The sequence below is a fragment of the Crocodylus porosus genome, unplaced genomic scaffold (assembly GCF_001723895.1).
Source record: "Crocodylus porosus isolate Cpor-Errol unplaced genomic scaffold, CroPor_comp1, whole genome shotgun sequence".
In the NCBI taxonomy this organism is placed as follows: domain Eukaryota; kingdom Metazoa; phylum Chordata; order Crocodylia; family Crocodylidae; genus Crocodylus; species Crocodylus porosus.
This window is the reverse complement of record NW_017728886.1, coordinates 42,376,504-42,387,979: the sequence shown is the minus strand read 5'-3', so window position 1 is coordinate 42,387,979 and position 11,476 is coordinate 42,376,504. Positions and strand designations below refer to the sequence as shown.

General features: G+C 41.6%; 1 protein-coding gene across 1 annotated transcript in view; it reads right to left on the bottom strand.

Moving 5' to 3' along the window:
* Positions 1–756: 756 nt before the first annotated feature.
* Positions 757–11,476, bottom strand: part of VPS50 (VPS50, EARP/GARPII complex subunit) — a 145,105-nt gene continuing 134,385 nt past the window's right edge. Inside the window, exons 27-28 of the mRNA XM_019533271.1 lie at positions 7,148–7,337; positions 757–1,470 (exon numbers count right to left, since the gene is read on the bottom strand). Coding sequence (XP_019388816.1) covers positions 1,351–1,470; positions 7,148–7,337 — 310 coding nt within the window. The 3' untranslated portion in view covers positions 757–1,350. The remainder of the gene's footprint in view (positions 1,471–7,147; positions 7,338–11,476) is intronic.

Here is an 11,476-nt window from a genome sequence, read left to right as displayed (position 1 = left end):
ATGCTTATCTTGCTGGGATCCTTTGACCCCAGCTGACTTCCTGCCCTTTGGGCAGGGGGCTGGACTCAATGATCTCCCGAGGTCCCTTCCAGCCCTAATGTCTATGAAATCTATGAAATCCCCAGGGTAAGGGGATTGCTGGTTATGTAAAAACTCCAGTTATCTGAAATAAACCAGCAGGGTTTTCAGATAATGCAAAACAGCAGCAGTGCAGGAAGGCGGGTGGCGGTGGTAGCAGCTGCAGCATATGAGCTTTCCCCTTCACTCCCCTGCATCTGGCTGGCAGAGCATGGTGGGGGGAAAAGGGGAGTGGCAGCTGCACACAGAGCAATGGCAGCACAGGGTGGTGACCGCTGCGTGTGAGCTTCCTCCCTCTCCCCGGCCAGCCAGCTCGAAACTGGTTAATAGAGTATTCTGGTTGGCAAAGTACCAGATTACAGAGATTTTACTGTAATATAATCTGTAAAAATTTCAGAGGTCAATACTATGACAATTTAGACCAGCTGGAGGCTGACCCAGAGAGATTAAGTGACTTTGATCTCACAAAGATCTTTCATGAAATATTTGGCAGAGCAGGGAATTCAGTCCAGGTCACCTGAGTCCCAGTCCATTGCCTTAGCTACAAAAGTCAGTTAGCATTACTGCTTGGGAACAAGAAGAGGAGAGGAAAATGTGATATTAAAGGAACTGTGCTCTTCTTTGTGGTAAACTACTTAATATATTGTCAAAATTAGCAAAGAAATTCTCACACATCAATTCATATTAGTGTACACTATTTATTACCTTATATGACTAAATTAATTTTGAAATAAACTTACATTTAAAAATACATACAAAGACTATGGATTTAACATTGAAGTATTTTGCAGATGTGCACTCAATTCACATGCAAGTTTCAAGGCCCATCATTATAAGATATTGTCCATTTTCCTTCACTTTACATATATTCATAATAAAGCACAAGTTCTCAGAGGAAAAAAAATCACCACATTTTAGAGTAGTTCCTTTCCCAAAAAGAGCACCAACTATATATTAAGCCAATGCGTTTTTAATTTACCTTTACTAGTAGTATACAGTCTTGCAAAATATACAGCTAAACAATGATACATTAAGAGTACCCTTTTTGTAAAGGGAAGTAACAAAAGAAACAGGAAAAAAAATAAAAAAAACCCCTACAGATTATAAAAGTATATTTAGAACACCATACTGATTCAGAGTTTCCTATGCCAATAAGAAGAGCCATGCACACTGGTTTTGTTAGCAGAACACTGTCAGTAGTCCGTAAGAGATCTGCTTGCATGCTTCATATTAAAGAGGTTCCAGTCACAAGGAAAGGCGCTTTTTCTCCAATTATCTTTTAGGTCTGTCTATGTCATCAATAGCGGCCAGCAGTTTCTGTCTTGCTTTTTTGTTGATGTGGGATCCCAGACAAACGTTCACCAGATTGGTCAGTTGCTTGGTAGAATATTCCTGCCCAAACAAAGCAGATATTTTTTTTTTTAATTAAACAGAATAAAAATAACTGGAGAAAAATATATAACTAAATAAAAAAATCCCTAGTTTATTGCATAGAAACTTGTAGAAATATTTAAAGCTTCTAGCTAAGCCAGGTCTGGATAATACTCATAGTTGTGAGACAGACGGAACAAAAGAGTGTTTTGATACATGGCAGATTATAATGGAAAATGCTTACAGTTTAGCAATGTTGGACAGGGTTCACAGAAAGTAATTCTGTGAATACTGACACATCTTAAGCCATTTTAAATGCATTTTCCATTCTTAAGAGAAAAAATGTGCAAATCAGACAAGACTTTAGCACAATGACATGATTTTTCTAAACAAACAACTAGCAAATTAATGTTTTTTTAAGGTTTGAAATCACATTTCCAATCAAAACCTAAACAACTTTACCTACTAGATTTTATACAAAATTAGTTTCACTGTTTGATAAAAGAGAAAGAAAATACGGTAAAAAAAAATCAAAATTTTTAACACTTGTAAAAACATCACATTTGCCAGAACTCCCTTTTTAACTCAACACACTCCCCAGCATATGCCTTGCCAGTACATTCAAATGAGAGTTATTAACTACGGGTTAATATCTCTCATGTCTCCAACTGTAAGAAGGACAATGTTGTAAAAGATACATTTCTTTCATCCCTTTCTATCTAGATTTAAAGTTATCCTGAGCACAGATTCACAATACAGCGGTTCAAAATCTTTTCATATTAATGATGTGTGGCCCCAAACAATACAGAACTGTTATTTATGCAGTACTATCTATTAATACAAGCATTTAACTTGAGTAATGTCCGCAATGTTCCAAACCCCTTTCCAAACACAAATGAAAACATAACAAAGACAGCAACATGGATCCTGGCTCAATATTTCTGGATTAAAACAAAAGACCAAAAAATACTATGTTTTTAACCTTTTCTGCACTTAATTACATTATTTAAAAAGTCTATTTGTAAGACAAAGACTACAAAAGTTATGATAAAATTTTTAACTTTTAGGGGTAATGAACTGGTATACTGAGGTGTGTTTTGTGCCACTCTTAAATATCTCTATTAAAATGTGGAGGCTAATAGTGGGAAAGAGCTGGTCACATAACTGGCCTATCTCCTTCTGTTTATTTCCAAGGCTCCAACAGAAGCATACAATGGACTTACTTGCATATCACTATCCATTATGCTCTTCCAGGTAACAGCTTTTTTCATGGTGTATAAACTAGAGAAAGTATTTGGAAAGCCCCTGTTTACCAAATTATTCTGAATGCCTCATGAGCCAAGGTTGTAGGAGATATTTCCAGTTTTTCCATCACCAGATGGGACCTTTCTTGTATGCACCAGCTTCACCTCCCAGAACATGTTGTTATTTACACTAATAAGCTGATAACAGATTGGTTGCGTTTGAATGAAATATACACTTTAGCAAGGATCACACTGGGAAAGGATTCTGCTATTAGCTTATAACCCCGTTTGAAGTCAGGAGTGGCTTTTTAGTGTATTGTCCAATCTAGGTTATAAATGCCTAGACTTCTCCTAGAAACTCCTAGTAGAGTGTCTACCACATCCTATATAATGGTGTTCTACAACTTAATTTATTGGAGGAATTAGCCACATCTTTACCTTAAGATTTCACTCTGTTACCCTTCCACTTCTACTCCTTGAATGATCTAACTATTCTTTGTCCTTCTTTGATGTTCTCAAAATCTTGAATACTTAAGTGTAAGAGGGCCTCTTGTGCCACCTAGACTCGGGTCACCTCCTGGCTGGAACAGTAGTTGCTTATAATAAATCACCTGCCACACCTATGATGTTATGGGAAATAATGCATGGCCATTACTAGGAGGCAACAGAGAATGATTGGAGACTCAGAACTTCTGTGGCTCTTTGTAGGGCTCCGCCATTCCTATACCCTGTCCTCACCACACCTGATATTCCAGGAGATGTTGACTGCCACTAAGGTTCATAATTATCTTGACCCGAAGGGTCGTATCTACAGCCCGGGTTTAAGCAGCTGCTTGCCCCGTTCTTCTCTGCACAGGTCTCAAGACAGCTACCCTTTTCTCTGGTTCTCCCCTTGTCAAACTCTTGAGGCTGGAACATCCTCTCTCTCTTCTCCTCTCCCCTCTGGGAGAATAAAAGTCCCCTTTCCTTTCCTCCTCTTCCAGTTCTCCAGAATGGTTCCCTTCATCCCCTGGATTCAGACTCGCTGGTTGCTCAGGCTTCTTTGCCGACTACTGCTCCCAGTTGGACCCTGTCAGGTAAGTAGCAAGGTCGGAGCTTACCTATTGGTCTTCTACTAGTTCTCTTTCACTTGCTTGCTCTCTCTTCAGCTCTCCTTCTTCCTTCTGCTTCTTCTGCCTCCTCCTGGGTGCTCCTTCAGAATCCTTTAAATCTCCCTCCCTTCAGCTGGGTCCCGCATGGCAGTTCTCTATTGGCTGCCTGCCTGACCCAGCTTTGCTTGCCAGCATAGTACTTCTTTCTTTCTCTTTGTTCTTTTTCCACACTGATCTCTTTTCTCTCCACTTGATTTCCAGTGGCTGGGTCTGTCGTGGCCCCAGCTGGTGTCCCATTCATCCAGATCGTGTCAGGGTCTGCTGCGGCTCCTCCAGTTTCCCAGGCTAAGCTTCCCTCTTCTAGTTCTTCCTGGTTCTGCTCGTGGCAAGGTGCTTCGTGCACCCTGTCACATTTAGGCTTATGCTTCCTTTGCTATTATTTAACCTACCAAACATATTTTATTACTTTTATCATCTTTCCCTGGTAAGATCCTCCATCTCCCTTGATTTATCACACAATCATAGTTAAGTAGGGCTGGAAAGGACTTCACAAGGTCATCTAGTCTAGCCATCTACTCAAGGCAGGATCATCCCTGACTAAACGAGTGTCAACCAAGCATCTGTCTAACCTATTCTCGAAAATTTCTAAGGATGGAGATTCCATAACATCACTGGATAGCTTGCTCCAATGCTTGGCCACCCTTATAGTCAGAAAGTTCTGTCCAATTTCCAGCCTAAATCTACCTTGCTGCAGCTTGAGCCATTGCTCCTAGTCCTGCCCTCCATGGCCACAGAGAAAAGCCCCTCTTCATCCTTTCTATAATCACCCTTCAGGCATTTGAAGACTTATCAAATCCCTCCCCTCTTCAATCTTCTCTTCTGCAAGCTGAAAGACTAAGAGTTATTTAGTCTTTCCTCTCACTTCATTTTTGTAACTCTCTGCTGGACTCTAACCTGTTCCCATTTTTCCAAAAGTGCACATCCCAAAACTGGACACAGTACTCCAGGTGAGGCCTCACTAGTGCCAGATAGAGCAAAAGAATAATATCCCTTGATTTGCAAGTGATGCTCCTGTTAATACAGCCCAGTATACAGTTGACCTTTTGTTGCAAAAAAGTCTATTCTTGGTTCATCTTCAGCTAATGGTCTACTGCAACCCCAAGGCTCTTCTGTGCAGTATGGCAGCCTAGCCAGTCACTCCCTAGCCTGTATGTATACATGCAGTTACTCTGTCCCAAGTGCACAACTTCAAGCTTGCCCTTATTGAATTTTCATCTGGTTAATTGATTCTGGATAGACCAGAAAAAATGTTCCATATTCTAGATCCTAGCCCTGCGCTCTGGAGTGTCTGCAACTCCAAACTTGGTGTCATCTGCAAATTTGCTAAGCGTGCACTCAATCCCTTCATTCAATAATCATTAAGGAAGATTTAAAATAATACTGGACCCAGGCCAGACCACTGGGGTACCCTAACTAATACCCAACTAGACATTCAGCCATTGATGACTATAGTTTTTGTTACAAGCGAGTATGGAATATTGCTGTAAGGGTAGCAGAAAGGAGAAAAGGGAAAAAGATAGACCCCGGGTAGACTGGAGAAGGGGAAAAAAGGGAAAAGGGTTATTCTGGAGCCTAAACAGCCCAGAACATTGAAAGAATAATTATTAATCTGACCAAGAGTTTTCTAGAACATAGATATTAGAAAATTTTATGTTGTTACTGTAGCCGAACTGGGGTGCTCCAAACAATTCAAGGGAAGATAAACTCATATACTTTTAGTTATTGGAGGACAACACTAGGTCCAGTGTTGATGGAGAATGTCTATGGTTACTCAAGGACAAAAGCTGATGATTCCTTTTAAGAAAACTGCTACTGGACCACCTTGCTAACTACTCAAACATTTCTAAGCACTTGCTCTTTACACAAAGAAACTGCAATGCAGCTGTCTGGGCAGTTTGAGTTCTGGGAAATCCTTAAGGCTGGTTAACCAGGTTACAAATCTGTGTAGAGGGTAGAAGCTGCACTGACAACAATATCTGACATTCTGTGCCTAGCAATGAATGATAACAAAGCCTTTATACACTTTTTTAAAGATTCAAATACTGCCTTGGATATCATTCATTATAAAGTTTTGTTAATATATTGCAGGCTCTGATGCATGAGTGATTATCTTTCCATCACCACATTTTGTATGCTACAGCCAAAATACTATTGTTCTTGATAACAGCTGCAGGAATCATGTCTTCTCTTAAGCATTAGAAAAGCAGAGAGTTGAGAACCAGAAGAGAAATTGTCTTCCTTGCTATGGAAGGGTTTTCATTCTAATACTAACACTAACTTCTAATACTAATGCCATTAGTAAATGCATTTATTTATTTATTGCAGGGGTGGAGTAAGCCGTCTTAAGATACTAATAATGAAAATTAAGGTACTGACAGTTAAAGATACTCTTATTTATGTAAAAGGATGAAGAGGTCATATGACATCCTTGAATGCTGTGCTGAGACATACCTTGCTGCAGTGTTTCAGCACAGCACTCTCTGGCACCACAGGAAACTGGGAAGAAAAGTGTTATATGCTCCCCTGCATATTCTCTGCTGCTCACAGAAAACATTCAGCTGTAGTTCTTCGTTTTGCTCAACTCAGCTGGTACAACTAACTAGTTTACCCAAATCTCAGCTGCACCAGTTCTTGTATAAAAACAAACTGCTTGTTCTTTTTTGCTTATATTACATCAGGACCCAGTCAGGGTCCCACTATGCCAGGCACAGCACAAACATGTACTGTAAAGACACAGCCCTTGTTATAAAGACACAGCCAGTGTAGGTTAATGACAAGATGTAACAGGGGAAGGAGGAAGAAGAGAGGAAGAGATAAAAATAAGCACATTTCACTGACTAGGTGCAGGCATAATGCACCTGCCAGGCTATTATATGGGCAATAGCTGTGTTCTGTTTACTTCCAGCAGAAGGTAAGTCTTATAGAACCTTTCAGAAATCAGTAAAAGGGTCAATTTAAGGGAGTCTGTACCACACAAAACATTCATGCTATTAACTTACATACATAAAAATGAACATACATTTGGTACAGAACCCTGTGAGACGGAGGGAGACCTCTCTCTGTTTTAGTATCCAGGAATCTCTCTCTCACACAGTTCATTTCAGGAACTGGCCCCCAGATAGAAAAAGTGATGATACCAGTTCAGCAATCTACTTGTGCAATAAGTACTCATTTTATATCTGCACTCACCACATACAAACCAATCACATGCAGCTGGCACAGTATTGTTATTCATGTGATATCATAATGAAAAAAAATCTTGATAAAAAGTAAATATATGCTGTACCAGAATTCAGCCCTTACCCTATGTTCCTTAATCCAGCGCTCCATGTCATTTTCAGTTAGATAGTAAGCTTTAATGTAGGTCTCCACAAATTCCTTATCAGGAATTGGCCTAATGTCAGTGAGCTTTTCCAGCTTCATTAAAAACTGCTGAAAGTCCAGTTGCATCAAGGCACGTCCCTCATTGCTGCACTTCTTGACATTGGCGTAACTAAAACAGTAACAAATGAAATATCAAAAACTAATTGGAAATAAACATCTATGAGATGTGCGATTCATTTTCAGCTTTGCCTATAAAACCCCAACGATGAATAATGATGGTTCAAATTCTAGCCTGCTACCTGTTTCCCAGCTGCAGTTAGGTTGTAGTTGCATTATCATCCCATCTCATTGTCTCACCATGAACCAAAACAATGAAACAATATTAAATCAGCATGTTAGGCTATGGTTTCAGTGCCCCAGCAACCTAAACACATTTTTTTTTTTTTAGAATACAGGCATCATGGCAAAGGAAGGATTTATGGGATAAGGTAGCTGTGTCAACATATTCCTACAGTGCTCTCCCCAAGCACGAGGGGGACGACAGGAAAAAGCATGAAGGTGTTTTTTTGAAAATTTTAAAAGTAGGTGATAAAGGAAGGACTCACTGGCCAACTAGAGGCAAAAGACAGTGTATTGACTGCAAGCAAGAGACATTTAACAAGAAATAGGTTCTGAAAGGCCTTGCAAGTGAGCATAGGCAGCCTTTTGGTGAAATGAAAGGGAAGGCAGTGGCAGGATGAAAACAGGGATAACAGTTAATATGACAGGTTGGGAAAATGATCTTTCTGGATGAGCAAGGCAAATCTGTATTTGTCAACATCAGAGAAAAAGATGTTGCAGTAACTGAAATGATGACAGCTTAAATGAGAATGTTAGCTATGTGGATAAGCCATATTTTATGTGCTACAGACAAAGACTGAGAATGATTAAGACACAGCTTTTATGTAAGAACCAAGAGAAATTTAAGTGTGTTGTTAAATGTTGCCCTCAGCTATACTAAGTCCAGACCTACTTATCTGTGGAGAATGTTAAGCACTGTTACTGTTAGAATGGGCTTTGAGCAGTCACACTTTAAGGCTTAATGCCATCTCTGACTTACACAACTGTGATCTGCCACTAATGGGTTAGCAAGCCAGGACCCCTGCTCTACGTAGGGATGGGTTGGCAGAGGTGGGTTGAGGAAGAATAGAACTGGTAGGCATGGAGGGATGGGGTTTGTGGTGAAATAAAGTAAGTGAGCCAATGAAGCTAAACGGAACAAAATAAAATCCCAAAGAAAGCAGCAAAAAAGAATAAAAAAAGAAAATAAAAAAGTCTTTAAGTAATAGCTGGCTGCTTGCATTGGGTACACAACCTGGGAGCAGGAGTTCTTGATGGCAGTACAATCCCCTAGGCAAGAGATGAAGTGGTGGAAAGTTTGTCCACACAGATGTGCAAAAGGAGAGGATAGTGCATCCTATGATGCTGGAAGACTGAAAATTAGTTTTTATCTCCATGTAACACAAGCTGGTAACACCTCGCCCAAAGCAGCATAACTTTAAAGATACCGAGGGTGCAGAAGTGTCGTATGTGGCACCACAGACCCATCCTGGGTGCTACATACTGCTCATGCAGGCATTCCCCATGCTGTTACTTTGCAGCATGGGTGGGAGAGGGGCTGACCCCAGGAGATCTCAGGGTCAAAAAAAATCCGCGCCAAAAAACCAAGGCAGTGCACATGATAGCAGCACGTGCCATCCAAAACTGGAGCCTGGCTGACTGGAAGCCATGCTCCAGCTTCTGGCCAGGCTTTCTGCTGCAGCTGCATCACCCATAAGGCGTGCCCCTGGTGCTTGTCCCCAGGGAAACATACATTGCTGCTCATCTGGACATGCCCCTAGAGGGCACTTAGCATTAGTTTTCACACTTTAACATGTGGACACTCCTGCATTAAGCATGCTTAGTACAACCTTAAGATAATGTGCGACAACACTCTGGTCAAAGATGAGACTATTTTTAAGGTCCTGACTGACAGGTTGTACTGTCTGTGGTGATCAGTATAAGGGGTGAAGGAGAAGCTGGAAGGAAAGATTAGGAACTTTGCTGTAGCAATTTACAGCTTAGGTTATTCTCTATTAGATATATACAAGAGATATCAGAGACATTGACAAGACTAATTCTGACAAGGAGACAGATCTGGAGTGCTTGGGTAAATTGAGACACTGTCACAGAAACAGCTGCTGAATTTGGTTTTGTGGACAAGACAACTCAGAGATGAGATGTAGTGGAAATAGAGGAGGGAATCAAAAACAGCCCCGTGAGACCACCCTGCAGAAATTTGGCAGGACTGAGAAGGATTCTCTAAAGGACATGCTGAAGAAGTGATTAAAGACAATAGGAGAAGGCAGACTATCACAGAAACCTAGTAAGTGCAATTTTAAAAAGAGGAGCCTGGTTAACTATACTGAAGATGGATGACTGGTCAGGGCAGCAAGGGAGGATGGCTATTAAAGTCTGGCTTTAAAAATGGCTTTAAAGATATAGGCAACAGGAGAAGTGCAAGGGGAAGAAGCTGGTGTTGGAGAACTCCAGGTAACAAGGATATTAAATGAACTTAGAGATGAAAGAAAGATCGAGCCAGATTTGAAGGGGCAAAGTTGGCATGGAAGAGGCTACAGCATGCTTGTAGAAAAAGGATGAAACAGTCCAAAAGAAGGGACAGGACTATGAATGGAAATAAGAATAGGTGAAATGGAGATCAGGAGATGAGATGGCATCGTTGGGACAAATGGAAGGGGTTAAAGGAGCAGAGCAAATAAGAAACTCGATACTCTTATGAAAAATGTTAGTTTGACATATCAGCATTTTTTCATGCAGCAACAATCAGAGGGAGATGGGCCTTGTGGTCAGTAGGAAATCTGAATCAGGACTGCAAGTTCACTGAAAAAGTGAGACTGAGAAAAAGTGCTGAAATGGGTTCAACCGATATCTCAACAAGGAAGTTAAAGTTTCAGAGGATGAGTGTGATAGATGATGAGGAAAGGAAAGGAGTGTCAGGAGTCAAAAATCAGACAGAAAGGCTAATGGGAAAGGATGATGAAAGCAACATATATAGAGAGAAGAGCTGGATGTTTAAGTATTCAAAATGAAAAGCGAGCAAATGGAAGAGCGTTGGAATCTACAGGAACAAGAGAAATGCCCAGCACTATACCCTACCCTTCATAGATTCATAAATTGTAGGGTCAGAAGGGACCCAATGGATCATTGTGTTCGACCCCCTGCCCCTGGCAGGAAAGAGGCCCAAGATCAGATGACCCTAGCTAGGTGACTGTCAAGCCCCCTCTTGAAGACCTTCAAGTTGATAGAACAACCTCCCTTGGAAGCCCATTCCAGACTCTGGCCATCCTCACTGTAAAAAATTTCTTCCTAATGTCCAACCTAGATCTACTTTCCACTAGTTTGCACCCATTATTCCTAGTTACTCCCTGGGGCACTCTGGTAAACCACACATCCCCAATTCCCCGCTGTCCTCCCCTGATAAGTTTATTGGCAGCTACAAGGTCACTCCTGAACCATCTTTTGTATAGGCTGAAGAGATGCAGATCTCTCAACCTCTCCTCACAGGGTCTTTCATGAAGACCACTAATCATGTGAGTGGCCCTCCTCTGAACCCTCTCCAAATCCTCCGTGTCCCTCTTGAAGTGAGGCGCCCAAAACTGGACACAGTACTCCAACCATGACCTGACTAATGCTGCATAGACAGGGAGCATCACCTCCCTTGATCTGTTGGTCATGCATCTGCTAATACAGGACAAGGTGCAATTGGCCTTGTTGATGGCCTCGTTACACTGCTGTCTCATGTTCATCTTGGAGTCAACTATGACTCCGAGATCTCTCTCAGCCTCTGAGCTGCTGAGGAGGACATCTCCCAACCTATAGGCGTGCCTGGGATTCCTCCTTCCTAGGTAGAGTACCTTACATTTATCTTTGTTGAACTGCATCTTATTATGTTCCGCCCACTGTGGGGAGGCAGTCAGGAAGGCCGACCATACCTTGTCATGCATCCACAGATGCATCTCGAGCAGGTCCAAGGAGGTGATTCTCCCCCTCTATGCGGCACTAGTCAGGCCGCAGTTGGAGTACTGCGTCCAGTTCTGGGTGCCGCGCTTCAAGAGGGATGTGGACAGCATGGAAAGGGTCCAGAGGAGGGCCACTTGCATGATCAGGGGACAGCACGGCAGGCCCTATGAGGAGAGGCTACGGGACCTGAACCTGTTCAGACTCCACAAGAGAAGGCTGAGGGGGGATCTAGTGGCCTGTTATAAACTA